General features: G+C 36.0%; 1 protein-coding gene across 1 annotated transcript; it reads left to right on the top strand.

Moving 5' to 3' along the window:
* The first annotated feature begins 7,109 nt into the window (after window positions 1-7,109).
* On the top strand, window positions 7,110-10,634 carry LOC131047999 (pentatricopeptide repeat-containing protein At4g18520, chloroplastic-like). Its single transcript, XM_057981822.2, has 2 exons — window positions 7,110-9,858; window positions 10,120-10,634. The coding sequence occupies exons 1-2, from the start codon at window positions 7,293-7,295 to the stop codon at window positions 10,326-10,328; spliced, it is 2,775 nt and encodes a 924-aa protein (XP_057837805.2). The 5' UTR covers window positions 7,110-7,292; the 3' UTR covers window positions 10,329-10,634.
* The last annotated feature ends 7,125 nt before the right edge of the window (window positions 10,635-17,759 follow it).

Below are 17,759 nucleotides of genomic sequence, written 5' to 3'. Positions count from 1 at the left end.
AGAAGGTGTAATGTGTAGAACAACTAAGTCAGCCTCTGCCAAAACAATTCCACCAAAAAATAACACAGAATGATGTGCGGACCCAGGGGAAGATCGGCCACGAACCAAGGAACATTGGAGGATACAAAATAATGCTCCACAAGCTACAAAAATGATCCACAAGATTCTCCATTAGCAAATAGGTCCAAGCAGCTTTGATGCACAGGTCAAAAAATTGTCCTGCATTATGGAAGCAATAACTTGCTAGAAAAAGATCCAAATGACCCATAGACCTAGGATAAGGTAGATGAACATATCCATGAACAAAATCTAGCTCCACAAGATCTGATGAACAAATGCGGAAAAACACAGAATAGAATGCTGAAATTGCAAGGCCAAACTAAATAGAAAACAAACTGAAATGTAAATATTTTTGGTTGATGCAAGATTGCCAAGAATCAGTGATGCTCCTACATGAGTATGTCTCTTATAAGCATTGAGTCAAGTGTGAACTCTATTATCTTACCTTGCCCATTGTGAGTAATTTGATATATGGAAAGGAGATTGGATGATAAATAAGGAACACATAGTACATCATCAAATGTTCCATCATCAACCATAATAGAACCTCTTCTAGTAACACTTATATATGTGTTATTACCCATAAATATGTGTGGTAAAGTGAAAGTCTTGTATGACGAGAACATACCCATAGATGAAGCCATATGATGAAAAGCTCATGAATCAAGAAGTCACCTGCTAGACTAAAGATGTGTGGATCTAAAGAGAGAATGACCCTTTATCTTCTTTTCATCACAAGCCATAGAGGATGATCCTGAATGTGTAGGTCCTAAAGTGGTAGAAGAGGATGTCCTAGATGAAGGCGGCTAAATATTTTATTTTTGGAGAAGTTGCATTAGCTCCATAATCTTCCTTGCATAAAATCGATGCTCATCATGTCTCATCTTAGTGCAATATGCACACTTTGATTTATCCTTCTTCGATGAAGACTTCTTAGGAGAGGAAGAAGAATCTGAAGAGTCATGTGATTAGGTATCCTTGGGCTTCTCATGTAACTCGGAATCCTTGTGTTTTTGTTTCTTTCCTTTGTCATGTGAAGACTTTTAATCCTATTGTGTCCTAGGATGCAATAAGAGCTCGTGATTTGGTAGACTTCAATCGACCCATTAGAATCAAATTGGTTTTCTATCAAGTGAGTAAAGAAGCAAAATCATTGAGTGAAGGCATGGTGTACTTGGAACCAAAGGCAACCTTGGTGGCATAAAAGGTTTTTGTTTTGAATAATTAGGGCCAAGTTTGGAAAGGATAAAAATAATCAACTGAGAGTCCTCTTTTTGAATATATTACTATTGCAACTACAATTTGAGAGACTTGATTTTGATGAAAAATCCCTTGACACTATCAAAACCTAAAGGATTCAATCCAATAAGCTCATTCTCCAACTAAAATCCCCTCAATGCATCTTTCTTCTCAAACAAGGACTCCAATGTAGTCCAAATTTGATTGGTGTGGTGTAAGACTCAACATGAAAGAGAATATTTAGAGACAAAGACATGCACAATGTCCTAAAAGAAACATCACACCCATTGAACCAATTTATTTTCTCAAAAAAAATTGTAGGCTCAAGTTTTGTACCCATGGTCACTTTGTATAATCTCTATTTCTTTAGATTAGTCTCTGTTTATTTTTTCCAACTATAGTAGTTGAATAGAGTGATGGGAGTAATACGATTTGGACCCAAGATAAATTAATAAAAAAGGGTACATATACAAATTGGTGCTTGACAGTATAGATCCACTCAATACCAAAAATTCACTCGAATCTCAAAAAAATTAATTGATTTGCACATTTTCCAAGAAAAGAACCTAAAAGGACAAGATTGGAGATTTGGTAAAATAATAGATACCTAGTGAATATTATAGAATTATAGACTTGATATCTATATAGAGGACTCCATGATCTCTCCAATGCCAACTCATTTGCAAAAAATGGAGTCCAAATGTGCAAGATATGGCCCTAGAAGAACACAATTAAAGATACGATTTCATAAGCCTAGTTTAAAAAATTAGAGAAAAATAAAACTAGAACTACTAGATTGGTGTTGGAACTATCTTTTCAATGATATCTTGTTTGTGCAATTTCGAGTTCGTATGACTAAGTTATTGTTGTTTCATTGAAGGTAGGTCAAAAAGGTAAAAAGGGCTTAAAGACCAAATACATGTGATGATGTTAGCAGCTAGAATGATGATGTAAAAAAAAATCAATGATAAAATATTCCCTGAATGGCTTTGGAATATTCTTTCACATGTGTCAATTACTGTACATTTTTGTAGGATCCGTACAAATGTTTTCTTATGAAATATACCCAAAAATTGCCCTAAAAAAATAAACCGCTTGGATTTTGCCTAATGAACAACCAATCTGTAGGTTTTTTTCCGTTGCAAGCACAATGGTGAGGTCCATTTCACTTCAAAGTGCCTAAATTTTTTGTTGACACTCATATCTTGTCTCAAAACATGTGCCCTTAGGGAAAAAAGACCCCAAAAATTAGTTACCCAAATTTTGATGAAATGAGAGTGGATCTAGAGGTTTTTGGATGCTGCAAATGCAATGGTGAGGTCCATTTCACTTCTAAGTGCCTAGATTTTTCATTAACCCCCATATCTTCCCTTAAAATGTGTGTCCACGGGAAAAATCACCCAAAACTTCAACTACTCAAATTTTGATGAAATGACAACTAATTTATAGGTTTTGGGACATTGTAAATGTGGTGACAACCTCTGTTTGAGCCCAATATGCACAAAAATTTCTCTCAAGTTTGGATCTATAAAAAATATAGAGAGGAACTTAGTAGATCTGCTCCGATACCATGTAGAGGTTGATGATTTAACCTCACAAGCCAAGAACCATTTTGAAAGCACACCACCTCTCACAAAGAGGAGATCAAGAAAAATTATTTTTTTCAACAAAACCGAAGAATTCTATATTGATTGCACAAAAATATTATGTTATAATGAATATATGAATCCTTATGAAAATATGAATGAGACCCTAGATGCAAATCCTAAAGCTAGATTAAATTATCTAGTGTCAAGTTTCATAATCATAATGAATGAGACAACTTAAGCTATTATTAGCCTAATTTAATAATTGAAAAAAGCAACTAAGTTTAGCTTAAATGAATAAAGTAATTATAGAATCTAATTAATTAAATAATTAGACAATTGTCCTAATTGTACTCCAATAGTCCTTCTTAACCCCCTTATCAAGTTTGTTGTCTTCCTGTTATCAACAGTAGATGGCAAATTTGTCTCCATATCACAATCCCTAGTAAAGGAGCCCTCGTTCATGAGATGTGGGTTTTATCTCTCTTCTTAAAGGTCTTCTTATTTTTAGTTTTATCCTCAGAGGGGGTGTTTAGGTAGATTTCCATAGAGTCCTCGTCTCCCCCTTCCGTGTTCCATTCTTCATCCTCCATTTATCTTCAATATCAGTGAATATATTCAAGTAGTGCAATCGATATGGGTAGTATTTCTTACGATTATTTGAAGCCTTTTTAGGCTTAACGAAGATAAAAATATTTCACATATTCCATAATTAACAACATTAGTCCTTAAAATGAAGAATAGGAATCTTAGAATTTTGTTCTTTGATGCCATACTCAAGAGAAGCAAGCAAATAAAACAGAAAGGAAACTGCTTGTTAATGACAAAAGTGACTAAGAAAGATAAAGTGATAAACAAACAAAGAAGTGAACCTGTCATTAAGAGTAAAACACCGCATGATTACCTTAATTGTGTCAACCCAAATTGGCTTGATGGAGTTCCTATAATATCCTCCTAGAGAGAGTTTGACCAGTTCATCTCTCTCATTCTTCTTGAAGAATTTGATCATTGCCACCTTTGATAGCTTTCTATCTCTAAAAATATTTCTACCTTCAATGGTCAAACCAAAAATTTGCCCAATTAAGTCCTCTAAAATCTCCAACTCCTTTCCATAAATGAACACGATGCGGTTCATCCAACCTTTAATGAAAACCTTGGTAACTTGTGGATCATAGCCTCAAAGCTTCTCTAAATAAGGAGTAACCTCTCCTTCAACCAAGTTTTTTTAGAACCGAGCATTACACATTGTCCCTTTGCAATAAATTGGCTCGACACGACTCCTATCATCACCCATGATCGAATAAATAATGGAACAAAGAAGTCTCATAATGAAACTAAGCATACCCCAGTGCAGATAGAGAAGAAAAGAGCCCAAAATATTGCCCAAAATCTGTGTGAACGTCACTTTGGAATGACAACTATTAGTAATACCCATTTATGGTGGATTCACCTTAACTTTGTTGACTTTCATGATTAATGATGGCCTTAACATCAAGGGATAGGGGTCATGAGAGTCTGAACTTTGCAACAAAGAGTTCAAAATTCCTAGATTCGCAAAATAATCAACAAGCTTATTGCCCTCCTTATAAATATTGGATATGTGGCACTCTTCAAAGGACATGAGAATACAATTGTCCCTTATAATATTTTCAATCGTCCAACTTGGGCTATGAACCTGTTTAAGATAATTAATGATATTTTAAGGAGTCACCTTTGATTTTCACCTTCTTAAACCCTTGGGAATAGGTTAGTTTCTGATGCAGGAGCATCCTCGGTTCTTGGCAATCTTGCATCAATCAAAAACATTTTCTTTCTAGTTTGTTTTATGTTTTACAGTTTCAACATTTCTTTCTACATTTTCTTGCATTGGCTCACCGGATCTTACAGAGCTGGATTTTTCTTAAGGACATGATCATCTTCCTTATTCCTAAACTGCAAAGCATTTGGATCATTTTCCAGCAAGTTATCGATTCCGGATTTCGAGACAGTTTTCTGGACCGGGAACTACTTGGACCTATTTGTATTGGCAAATCTTGCAGGCCCTTTTTGTAGCTTGCGAAGCCTCAGTTCGTTGATCTCGATGTTCCTTGGCATGTCGCTGAGCTTCCCTTTGATCCGCACTTCATCGTTTGGATTTTCTGGAGGAATCTCTTTGGCAGAGGCTGACCTATTGGTTTTACATGTTTGATCTTGTTCTTCGGCATTTGATCCCTTTTGGGCTGACCAGATCTCCTTGGACCATATAAATCAATGTAATTAAGAATCATAATTTAGTTAGGAAGAATAGAGAAGATAGATCTTAAGAATTAGAGGTCAGGAGTTGACCAATTTTGTAATTGAGCATGTATGAGGCAGGCCAGTGAGTCAAATCTTGTAACCTGGATGTTACCGGTTATCAATAATCAGTTTTCATGATCTAATTCATTTAGTGCTGCATTGCCTCCATCATATCCTCTTGTTTCCGTTGTGTTTACTCTTGCTTCCTAGTGCAGATTGAGCTCTTTGAGGTCCCTCCTAACTAGTGACGACACCAATTTTAATTTATTATTGGTTGTAATTGATTCAACAAAGTGGTTTGTTTGGGTAGTCAAGGGAGTGCCACCACTGAAACAAACTCAAGTGCATAAATGTTGTACTAAAAGCATGCATACATTTCTATAAAAAAATTAAATTAGAATAGAAACATCCAACAATCCAATGAAAAGAAATCACAAAGGTTGTCTTTGCTCCATATTATAAGAATCTTCATGAGGGATAGTAGCTAGATCCTTGAGGCAATCTAAATCATGAATACTATTCTAGTCGCTAGAAAATGAATACATTTTTTTCTTGAGACTTAGGTTGGCTAGTCATTTTGACACTTTGTTCTTTTCTTACATTGAGTAAATGAAGTGATACGTCTCATACTTTCCTAAGATGTCTTTCACCTCCGATATAAAGTTTTGAAGATACTAGTTAATATTGTTTCTTTTTTCCACACCATTGATAATTATACAGGAATGTCTCTCAATTATGAGGTTTGAAATAGGAAGCTTAGTTTTGAGCTAGACCCCTAAAACCAAGCCCTTCACTTTTGCTATGTTATTAGAATTTATAGGTCTATAAACATGGTACTAAAGTAGACAATATTTCATTTATAATATATGAGAATCTTTTCTATCCTTGAGATCCTTAGATTATTATTTTGTAACACAATAGAAAAATCAACTTTGTCCAACCCTCTTTAAGTAGACTCTAAGAATGAGAGATTTTTCTAAAAAACTTTGGAGGATCTGAAATCAATATCTTTTCTTATATCTGAATAATTTTTAAGAACTAATTCCTTACGCTTAACTTGAGTGTGCTGAGAGAACGCTAAAATAAATGATACCTAACATCTTTCACTTCCCTCCTTAATTGATCATGCTTTTTCTCCTTTCCACTAAATATCCTACCAAATTTTCTAGAGCATTATTCTTAGGCACATTCCATCTTCTTATGATTCAAATTACTCAATGAAAAATCCTACCATCAATCAACTAACATTTAAACTTGCTAAAAAAAAATTGATGTTAAATTGTTTAATTTAATCACATCGAAGAATGATGTGATTGGCCTATCCTTCCTAATAAAAACAAAACAATCATCTCTTAGAACCATAATATCTTTCTTGAAGATGGCTTCCAAATGAAAATCTTAGCAAGATAGTTCAATTTTTTTCTGAACCATATTGTGTTTTCAAAGCCAGCCACCCAAATCTATCCTCGTAACATAGTATCTTTCTTGAAGATGGCTTCCAAATTAAAATCTTAGCAAGATAGTTCAATTTTTTTCTGAACCATATTGTTTTTCAAAGCCAGCCACCCAAATCTATCCTCATAACTACTCCACATAGATCTACTGCGAAATTTAAAATGAAAATCAAACCTCTACTTTCAAAATCTGTCAATAACCTTTACTCAATCAAACTGGTGTCCATTATGTTCTTTTTCGACAAAGGGCCAACTGTTTCTTATGCTACAGGGAATGATTTAAGGTTATATTTCATTGCTTCTCTTTCTTGTTTGAGGGTTTAATCATCTTGATTGATTATTCAGTACCAAACGGTTATATTTTCTAGTCTAATGAGACACTCAATCGTTCAATTTCAAATTTAGACTGAAATACAGATCAATTTCAAGATAGAAATCACGATCAAGATCTCTTGATTTGATTTGAGAGGTCTGTTACGCCTTGTTCAGTATGGCATGATTTTCTTTCATGTGGTTTTGAAAATTGTTCATAACTTGATTGTCTGCTATCATCTCCGCTTCAACTGAAAATGTCAGTGTGGTAGACGTACACGGAATAACACTGCACATTTTTCACGCTCCAATTAAAATCATACAATGCCATTGCCATCGCTTCTCATCTCAATCTCACAGCATCATGCTGAAGCAGGCGGTGCACAGTCTGCTTACCACACACAACCCCCCTGAAGACTACTCTACATATCTTCAATTATTGCAGACATGCATTCTCAAGAACGGGTTTTCACAAGGTAAAAATGTCCACTCTTTCATCGCTCACAGGCGATTTCCTTTTGCTACACGCACACTATTTCAGAATAAGCTTATTTACATGTATGTCAAATGTGGAAGTTTGGTGGATGGTCGAAAAGTCTTTGACCGCATGAAGGAGAAAGACAGCGTCTCATGGAATACGATTATCTCAGCGTACAGAAGACATAGGTGTCCTCACGAGGCAGTCAGAGTGTTTCACGAAATGCAACAAGCAGGTTTCCATCCCGATCAGCACACATTTGCAAGTGTACTCCCAGCCTGTGCCGAAATGGGAGCTTTGGAACAGGTTATGGGTATCCATCAAAGCATAATGGACGGGGGATTTTTGTCAGATATTGTAGTTGGAAATGCTCTGGTAGACATGTATGCAAAATGTGGAAGCATAGACAAGGCACGTGAACTGTTTGACAGAATGCCTCAAAGAAATGTGGTATCATGGAATGTCATGATTGCAGGATATGCTCAAAATGGATTTGTTGAAAAGGCTTTGGAAACTTTCAAGCAAATGCAATTGGCAGGCGTAAAGCCAAATTCCACAGCCTTTGCTACCATCCTCCCTGCCTGTGCAAAAATGGGAGCTTTGGAACAGGGTATGGATATCCATCAAAGCATGAAAGATAGAGAAATTTTGTCAGATGTTGTAGTTGCAACTGCCTTGGTAGATATGTACGCAAAATGTGGAAGCATAGACAAGGCACGTGAATTCTTTGACAGGATGCCTCAAAAAGATGTGGTCTCGTGGACTGCAATGATTGCAGGATATGCACAAAATGGATTTGTTGAGAAGGCAGTAGAAACTTTCAAGGAAATGCAAGTGGCAGGTGTAAAGCCAAATTCCACCACTTTTTCCACCATACTTCCTGCCTGTGCTAAAATAGGAGCTTTGGAACAGGGTATGGACATTCATCAAAGTATAAAGGATAAAAGAATTTTGTCAGAGACTGTAGTCGCAACCGCTCTATTAGACATGTATGCAAAATGTGGAAACATAGACAAAGCACGTGAATTGTTTGACAGAATGCCTCAAAGAGATGTGGTTTCGTGGACTGCAATGATTTCAGGTTATGCACAACATGGATTAGTTGAAAAGGCCTTAGAAACTTACAAGCAAATGCAATTGGCACGTGTAAATCCAAATTCCACAACCTTTGCCAGCGTCCTTCCTGCTTGTGCCAAAATGGGAGCTTTGGAACAGGGTATGGAAATCCATCAAACCATAATGGAAGGGGAATTTTTGCCAGATATTTTAGTTGGAAATGCATTGGTAGACATGTATGCAAAATGTGGAAGCATAAACAAGGCATTTAAATTGTTTAACAGAATGCCTACAAGAGATGTCATCTCATGGAATGCAATGATTGCAGGATATGCACAAAACCGATTTGTTGAAAGGGCTCTAGAAACATTCAATCAAATGCAATTGGCAGGTATAAAGCCGAATTCCACAACCTTTGCTACCATCCTCCCTGCCTGTGCCAAAAAGGGAGCTTTGGAACAGGGTATGGAGATCCACCAAAGCATAAAGGAAGGGGGATTGTTGTCAGATGTTATGGTTGCAACTGCCCTGGTAGACATGTATGCAAAATGTGGGAGCATAGACAAGGCACGTGAACTGTTTGACAGGATACCTCAAAAAGATGTCATCTCATGGAATGCAATGATTGCTGGATATGCACAAAATAAATTTATAGATGAGGCCTTAGAAACTTTCAAGCAAATGCAATTAGCATGTATAAAACCAAATTCCACAACCTTTGCCAGCATCCTCACCGCCTGTGCCAAAATGGGAGATTTGGAACAGGGCATAAACATCCATCGAAGCATAAAGAATAGGGAAATTTTGTCAGATGTTACAGTTGCAACTGCTCTGGTAGATATGTACGCAAAATGTGGAACCATAGACAAGGCACGTGAACTGTTTGATGGAATGCCTCAAAGAAATGTGGTGACATGGAATGCCATGATTACAGGATATGCACAAAATGGATTTATTGAGAAGACTTTAGAAACTTTCAAGAAAATGCAATTGGCAGGTGTAAAGCCAAATTCTACCACCTTTGCCAGCATCCTCCCTGCCTGTGCCAAAATGGGATCTTTGGAACAGGGTATGGATATCCATCAAAGCATAGTGGAAGGGGGATTTTTGTCGGACATTATAGTTGGAAATGCTCTGGTAGACATGTATGCAAAATGTGGAAGCATAGACAAGGCACGTGAACTGTTTAACAGGATGCCTAAAAGAGATGTCATTTCATGGAATGCCATGATTGGAGGATATGCACAAAATGGACTTTGCGAAGATGCTCTCAAAATTTTTGAATCAATGAAGTGCTTTGGAACATATCCTGACATTGTTAGCTTTGCTTGTGTTCTATGTGCATGCAGCCATGGCGGTTTAGTTGACGAGGGCTGTACATACTTCAATCACATGAGTAACCCTTATTGCATTACACCTATAGTTGATCATTATGTGTGCATGGTTGACCTTCTTGGCCGTGCTGGCTATCTTGAGGACACCCTAAAATTTATCATTAAGATGCCAGTAAAACCTGTGGTGGTTGTGTGGATGTGTTTTCTTGCTGCCTGCAGATCACATATGAATATAGGTTTAGGAGTATTTACAGCAATGCTGCTTTTTGATTTGGATCCTGAAAATGCCGTGACTTATGTTCTTCTCTCAAACATCTATGCAGAATTGGGCAGTTCGGGTGAGGTTCAAATGGTAAGGAGATTGATGAAAGATAGAGGTATTAAAAAGAGCCCTGGCTGTAGTTGGATTGAAGGCCATAAAATGGTACATGCTTTTTGTGTAGGAGACACAGAAGAGCTATCCAAAGTTGGAGAAATTGGCTTGGGAGATGAAGGCAGCAGGGTAATTTCCAGATTCAAGACATTTACTTAACGATGTTGAAGAGGAGGAAAAATAATAATTTCCCTGCTCTCATGGTGAAAAGTTAGCAATTGCATTTGTTTTGTCAAACAGGCTCCTTTGAACAGCCATTAGAGTCGTTAAAAACCTTCGAGTATGTATTGATTGTCACACTGCAACAAAAATTTATCTCCAAGATTGCTCGAGGAGAGATTGTTGTGAGATGTGCGAACTGTATCCATCATTAGACAGGGATAATGTTTTTGCAGAGACTATTGATAATGCTAAATGAACCAGTCTGAACAATAGGCTTGCTCTATTATAAAATGCACCTCCAGACCTGCAGTAATAATGTTGGGACAAGGTTTTAGTTTCAGTTGTCTTTTTTCTTTTCTTCATGTGTTGGCTTTGTAAATTATATGCATAGATTGCAATCCAGATCACTGCAGATGTACGCTTCTGGGGTATAGGCCAAAAATCTATTCTTTGATAACATGGACGTTTCATTGAATTTTTTTCACAGAACTTGTGTATGTATAGTTCTTTTATTTGGATCTCTTGTATCATCTTTTGTCCAAGTTGAGATTAAATTACACCTTCCAAGTTTGGTATGTAATTTATACAAGTGCATGTCTTATTAATGGTTAGATATTTCTAACATTGTTACACGTTCTTTTGTCTGGAGAGATAGCTAACAGATTTACAAATATTTTTAAATCTAATTTTATTTCAGATTTTAAGATAAATAACTTATTATTATTTATATCTGAGATAAAAAAAATACAATTGTGTTTATGTTGTAATTAGCAAATATGTGTGGCACTTGAAAAACTTGCATAGTGAGGTTTACAGATTGATGTTAGAGTGTTAGAGTGAAGAGAATAACATTTGTATACATAAGTATGATTTGTTAGAGTGAAGAGAAGAACATTTGTATACATAAGTATATAATCATAATGCATAGTGTATTGTAATCGCATATGCATCGTATTATAAACTTGTGCATGATGAGGATTAAATATTGGTACTATATAGGGCATTTCATTAGCATTTGGCATTTGGAGTGAATAAGTTTAAAACAAAAGGAACTCAAAAGGATCAAGGCGAAAAGAATTTTAGAGAAACACGATAGGAGACATCCATAGGATCAAAAAGGATATTACAATTATATTCATATTATGGACAAATTGACTACTTTTTTCACTTGTGACAAACCTAACAAATGAATGTAAAGGTTAAATTGTTTGTTTTGTTCAAAGGTTTTCATGTGCATTCTAGTCATAATTCCCTTGCAGATTCCATTGTATTCCACCATAATTTTCATGTCTCATCTTGTGGTTTGGAGAATATGTTCTATTATGATTCTTATATGTCATAAATTTTCCAAAAAATATTAATCATCGGAAAGGCAAAATTTAATTTTTGAACCATTACTAGGCTTAATAGGTTTACACTTATTTTTAGTGTTTGTGGCTTTTAGCAACTTTTTAGTGGTTGCGGTAGCAAAGGAACACATATTTACATTGGACCTAGGAGTGCTTATGGTGCAAACTTCAAGAAGATTCATTAATCCACCATTATTACATTTAATCTTGTAGATTCATCTATATGCTTGGTGAACTACATGATTCATAAGACGTTGAGCTTTGTGCCACCATTGTGGTCAATTGAGATCATTCACAAAGATTGAAGGTACTACATAAATATTATTCACAATCATTTAAATTTAATGTAGAATATTGATGATATAGAGAAGATAGTATAATTCAAATTGCATATTTGTAATCAAATGGCTAAGGCTTGGCATAATGGAGGCCCGTTGTGAGATTATAATTCATTTACGAGTAGATAAAAAAGATCATTTCATTGTGTTGTTGTTTCATTGAGTTTTCTGTTGTGTGCTTGAGTGTTGTTCATTTTACAAGGTTGGATAATCCTTTTGTAGGTCCTCCATCCATGATTGCATCAAGTGTTAAGTTTGGAATCCTAAGGAAAGAATGAGTTGGTATCCTAAAAGTTTTTCTAGTAAATAGATCACTGCATTGAAGCAAGCTAGATAGAGCTTCGGAAAAGATTACCAATTAAGAGGCAATTGTGCGGAGTAATTGTAGATTGAGCATTAATTTGAGGCAATTTACATTAAATCCTAAGGAGAAATATTGAAAGTCTTATATTTGCTAAAATAAAATTGAAAGGACATGATGTTGTTTAGTGGAAAGAAGTACAACTAGAAAGAAATATCAGGGGCAAAGAGAAGATAACAAGGCAAGACAAGATGGTTGTGAGATTGAAGAAGTAATTTATATTTGTTGACCATGAATTTAAACTATTGAAAATATTACAAAATCTAAGTAAAAAGATGGGATTTAAAGGTATATACAAAAGAATTGCACAAGATATTTATTATGGTAGGACATAGTGAAGCAAAGAAAATGTTGCAAAATTTATCAATGATTTGAGAGAAAGTATTTAGGAAGAACTAATCTTGGTGAGATTGACAATAATAAAGGAAGCATAATAATTTGTAATCAAGGTAGAAGAGAAGTTGAACAAAACTTCTAGAGTCGGAGAGAGGGACTAGTAGGTGATAAGGGTACCAATACATGTTATAGTACATAGACACTTTTAGACCAATAGTGGTACCCTAAAAATGTCATGTCAATGCTTATCCCCCCAAAAGTACCTCTAAAATAAAATAAAAAAAACAATGATGTGATGCCACATCAGTGCACAAGTAAACATGACTTAGTGCACACCTATGGGTCTTATGACAATTTGGGACCATTTTGGACACCTTCACAAAAATGCATGTTGATGTGGCATCATATTTGACCATGTGGACTTGAAATTTTGTTTTTAAGTAGGGGACTTGACAAATACGCTGTTGTGTAAAATTGATTTTTTTTTAAATGTCCACATATGATTTTGAGAAGTATGAAGTTAGGGTAGACATGTTCCGGCCCCTTTCCCCTAGACATAACTAGCAAAGAGGTAGGGGAGGAAGATTCTAGAGAGAGATCAAAATATAGTGATAGAAAATCATATGTAACAAGAATGATAGTACATAGTACTATGATTGTAGTAGATGTACCACAATGAAGGAGGAAGTAGTAATATGTTTTAGAGAGAAAGGGTTGATGGAATTTCTTACCACAAAAGTAGATCTACTTAGAATCAAATGCAAGAGGATCTTAAGGAGAGTGAAACAACTACTTGTGATGAGTAATGACCTTGTAGATAATAACAAGGACTTATTAAAGATACGTGGAATAAATCTAATAAATAAGACACCCCTCCTAATATTAATGTTACTCTTATAACTTAATGTTATTTATGTCAATCTAATAATTTATCAATTAATTCTATTATAAAAAACATTAAAATATTTTAGACTACATGTTTTTTTTTTATCCCTGCTTAACTAGCTCAAGTTTGTAGCATGATCCTAACCCCTAAAGCCCACTTTTTTTCCTAAATCTTAACTATAATAAATTATCTTAGTATATCGTCTTGTCATATCAAAACCTTCAAATTTAAAATGACTTTTAAAACTAATAGGAATGACCGTCTCTTGCCATTTAAAATATGACCTTCAAAGTTGAAGTGACTTTTAAAATGCGATTGGAGGGACTGCACACTGTGCTTACTACACACAATCACCATGAAGGCTACTCCACATATCTTCAGTTGTTGCAGACTTGTATTCTCAAGAACGCGCTTTCACAAGGGAAAAGGTTCAGCTCCTACATTGATCACAGGCGATTTGCATTTGGTGCTCGAACAACTTTTTGTAATAAGCTTATTTACATGTATGTCAATTGCGGAAGTTTGGAGGATGCTCGAAAATTATTTAACCACATGAAAGAACGAGACGTCGTCTCATGGAATACGATTATTGCGGCGTACAGAAGACATGGGTGTCCTCACGAGGCAGTCACCCTGTTTCACCAAATGCAACGAACAGGTCCCCAACCCGATCAGTTCACATTTGCCAGCGTACTTCCAGCATGTGCCAAAATGGGAGCTTTGGAACAGGGTATTCACATCCATCAAAGCATAATGGAAGGGGGATTTTCGTTAGATGTTATAGTTGGAAATGCTCTGGTAGACATGTATGTAAAATGTGGAAGCATAGACAAGGCACGTGGGCTGTTTGACGGAATGCCTCAGAGAAACGTAGTTTCATGGAATGCCATGATTGCAGGATATGTACAAAATGGATTTGTTGAAAAAGCTTTGGAGACTTTCAAGGAAATGCAATGGGCAGGTATAAAACCTAATTCCACAGTTTTTGCCAGCATCCTCACTGCTTGTGCCAAAATGGGAGCTTTGGAACACGGTATGGACATCCATCAAAGCATAAATGACACAGAAATTTTGTCAGATGTTGTAGTTGCTACTGCCCTGGTAGACATGTACGCAAAATGTGGAAGCATTGAAAAGGCACGTGAGCTGTTTGACATAATACCTTGCAGAGATGCAGTCTCATGGACTGCCATGATTGCAGCATATGCACAAAATGGATTGCTTGGAAAGGCTTTAGAAACTTTCAAGCAAATGCAGTTGGCAGGTATAGAGCCAAATTCAACAACCTTTGCAAGCATCCTTCCTGTCTGTGCCAAAATGGGAGCTTTGGAGCAGGGCATAGACATCCATCAAATCATTAAGGATAGAGGATTTTTGTCAAATGTTGTGGTTGCAACTTCCCTAGTAGACATGTATGCCAAATGTGGAAGCATGGAAAAAGCACGTGAATTTTTTGACAGAATGCCTCATAGAGATGTAGTTTCTTGGACTGCAATGATTGCAGGATATGCGCAAAATGGATTTTTTGAAAAGGCTTTAGAAACTTTCAAGCAAATGCAATTAGCAAGTGTAAAGCCAAATTCTACAACGTTTGCCAGCATTCTCCCTGCCTGTGCCAAAATTGGAGCTTTGAAACAGGCTATGGTTATCCATCAAAGCATAATAGAAGGGGGTTTTTTGTCAGATGTTATAGTTGGAAATGCTCTAGTAGACATGTATGCAAAATGTGGAAGCATGGATAAGGCATGTGGACTGTTTGACAGAATGCCTCAAAGAGATGTCACCTCATGGAATGCAATGATTGCAGGACATGCACACAATGGATTTCTTGGAAAGGCTTTAGAATCATTCAAGCGAATGCAAATGGCAGGTGTAAAGCCAGATTCCACAACCTTTTCTAGCATCCTCCCTGCCTGTGCCAAAATGGGAGCTTTGGAACAGGGTATGGAGATCCACCGAAGCATCAAGGAAGGGGGATTTCTGTCAGATGTTATGGTTGCAACTGCCCTGTTAGACATGCATGCAAAATGTGGGAGCATAGACAAGGCATCTGAAATTTTTGACAGAATGCCTAAAAGGGATGTCGTTTCATGGAATTCAATGATTGCTGGATATGCACAAAATGGATTTGTTGATAAGGCTTTAGAAACTTTCAAGCAAATGCAATTAGCAGCTGTAGAGCCAAATTCCACAACCTTTGCCAGCATTCTCCCTGCCTGTGCCAAAATAGGAGCTTTGGAACAGGGTATGGACATCCATCAAAGCATAAAGGATAGAGGAATTTTGTCAGATGTTCCAGTTGCCACTGCCTTGATAGATATGTATGCAAAATGTGGAAGCATAAACGAGGCGCGTGAACTTTTTGACAGGATGCCTGAAAGAAATGTGATTTCATGGAATGCCATGATTGCAGGATATGCACAAAATGGATTTTGCAAGGATGCAATCAAAATATTTGAATTAATGAAGCACTCTGGAACATGTCCTGACATTGTAAGCTTTGCTTGTGTTCTATGTGCATGCAGCCATGCAGGTTTAGTGGATGAGGGCTGTACATACTTTAATCACATGAGTAACCCTTATTGCATTGCACCTACAGTTGATCATTATGTGTGTATGGTTGACCTTCTTGCTCGTGCTGGCTATCTTGAGGACACCCTAAACTTTATCATTAAGATGCCAGTTAAACCTGTGGTGGTTGTGTGGTTGTGTTTTCTTGGTGCCTGTCGATCACATATGAATATGGGCTTAGGAGAATTTACAGCGACAATGCTTTTTGATTTGGATTCTAAAAATGCAGCAACTTATATTCTTCTTTCAAACCTCTATGCAGAAGTGGGCAGGTGGAATGAGGTTCAAATGGTAAGAAGATTGATGAAAGATAGAGGAATAAAAAAGATCCCTGGATGTAGTTGGATTGAAAGCCATAAAATGGTGCATTCTTTTAATGTAGGAGACATATCACATCCAGAGTCATAGGAGATCAATGCAAAGTTGGGGAAATTGGCTTGGGAATTGAAGGCAGCAGGGTATTTTCCAGATTCAAGACACTAATTATATCTCTGCTACCATAGTGAAAAATTGGCAATTGGTTTGTTAAACAAACCCCAAGAACAACTTTAAAGGATGTGCTGATTGCCACACTGCAACAAAATGTATCTCCAATATCATTGTAATAGAAGTTATGAGAAATACAAACCATTGAACATTCAAGCCACACCGCAATGAAATTTATTTCCAAGATTGTTGTAAGAGAAGAGATGTGAGAGATAAAAACTATTCCCATCTTTAAATAGGGACAACGTTCTTGCGGAGATTATTGGTGATGCTAAATGAAGCGATCTGAAAAATAGACTTGCACTATGATAATGTGCACTGTGTAAAACCTACAATGCAATATTTCTAGTTTTTAGTTAGCATTTTTTCCCCTTTTTGAGTATTTGGCAATCTAGATCTTGCTGTTGACTTCATAAAATTTGATGCATAGAGTGCAATGCAGATAACTGCTTGTATACTCTGTTGGGATATCTGTCAAAGACCTGTTTTATGATAGTATGGATGTTTCATTGAATTGTTTCCATGAAACCTGTTTATGCATGAAATGAAAAGCAGATGAGGTGGAGAGCAGGAAAAAAAGAAAGGTGATGAATACTTCAAGAAAATGGAAACATTTTTGACTGTGACAGTTATCCTTGTCATTTTGTATAGTTCTTTGTTTGGATTAATTTTATTATCTTTTGCCCATGTCAGGTTGATCACATGAGATTAAATTACAAATTCTAGATTCTGTATGTAATTTTGTGTAAGTAGGTATAGATTTTGTCTCATTTATCGTTAGATATTTTTAATGTTGTTTCAAATCCCTTTGCTTGGTTAGATAGGTAATAGGTTTGTGAATTCAGAACTAATATTTTATTTTATTTGGTTTCCATTTATTTGATTTTCATTAAAAATAAACTATTATAATTTTTATCTGAAGAAGTGAAAAAAAAATACAATTGTGTTTATATTGTAATTAGTAGATATGCATGGTACTTGAAAATTTCGCATAATGAGTTATATAGATTGATATTAGGGATACGAGAATAATATTTATATATGTAAAAATAAAATCACAATTTGTATTGTGTTGCAATTGTACATTCATAGTATTACTAA

This window comes from Cryptomeria japonica, chromosome 10 (genome assembly GCF_030272615.1).
Source record: "Cryptomeria japonica chromosome 10, Sugi_1.0, whole genome shotgun sequence".
NCBI classification, from domain to species: Eukaryota; Viridiplantae; Streptophyta; class Pinopsida; order Cupressales; family Cupressaceae; genus Cryptomeria; species Cryptomeria japonica.
This window is presented reverse-complemented; position numbering and strand designations above follow the sequence as displayed.

What these genes read in the sequence shown, in the direction of transcription:
- LOC131047999 (XM_057981822.2), top strand. Translation starts at nt 7,293, where the DNA reads ATGCTGAAGCAGGCGGTGCACAGTCTGCTTACCACACACAACCCCCCT. An exon ending in TACATACTTCAATCACATGA is followed by an intron (nt 9,859 to 10,119) that starts GTAACCCTTATT and finishes ACATCTATGCAG; the next exon opens with AATTGGGCAGTTCGGGTGAG.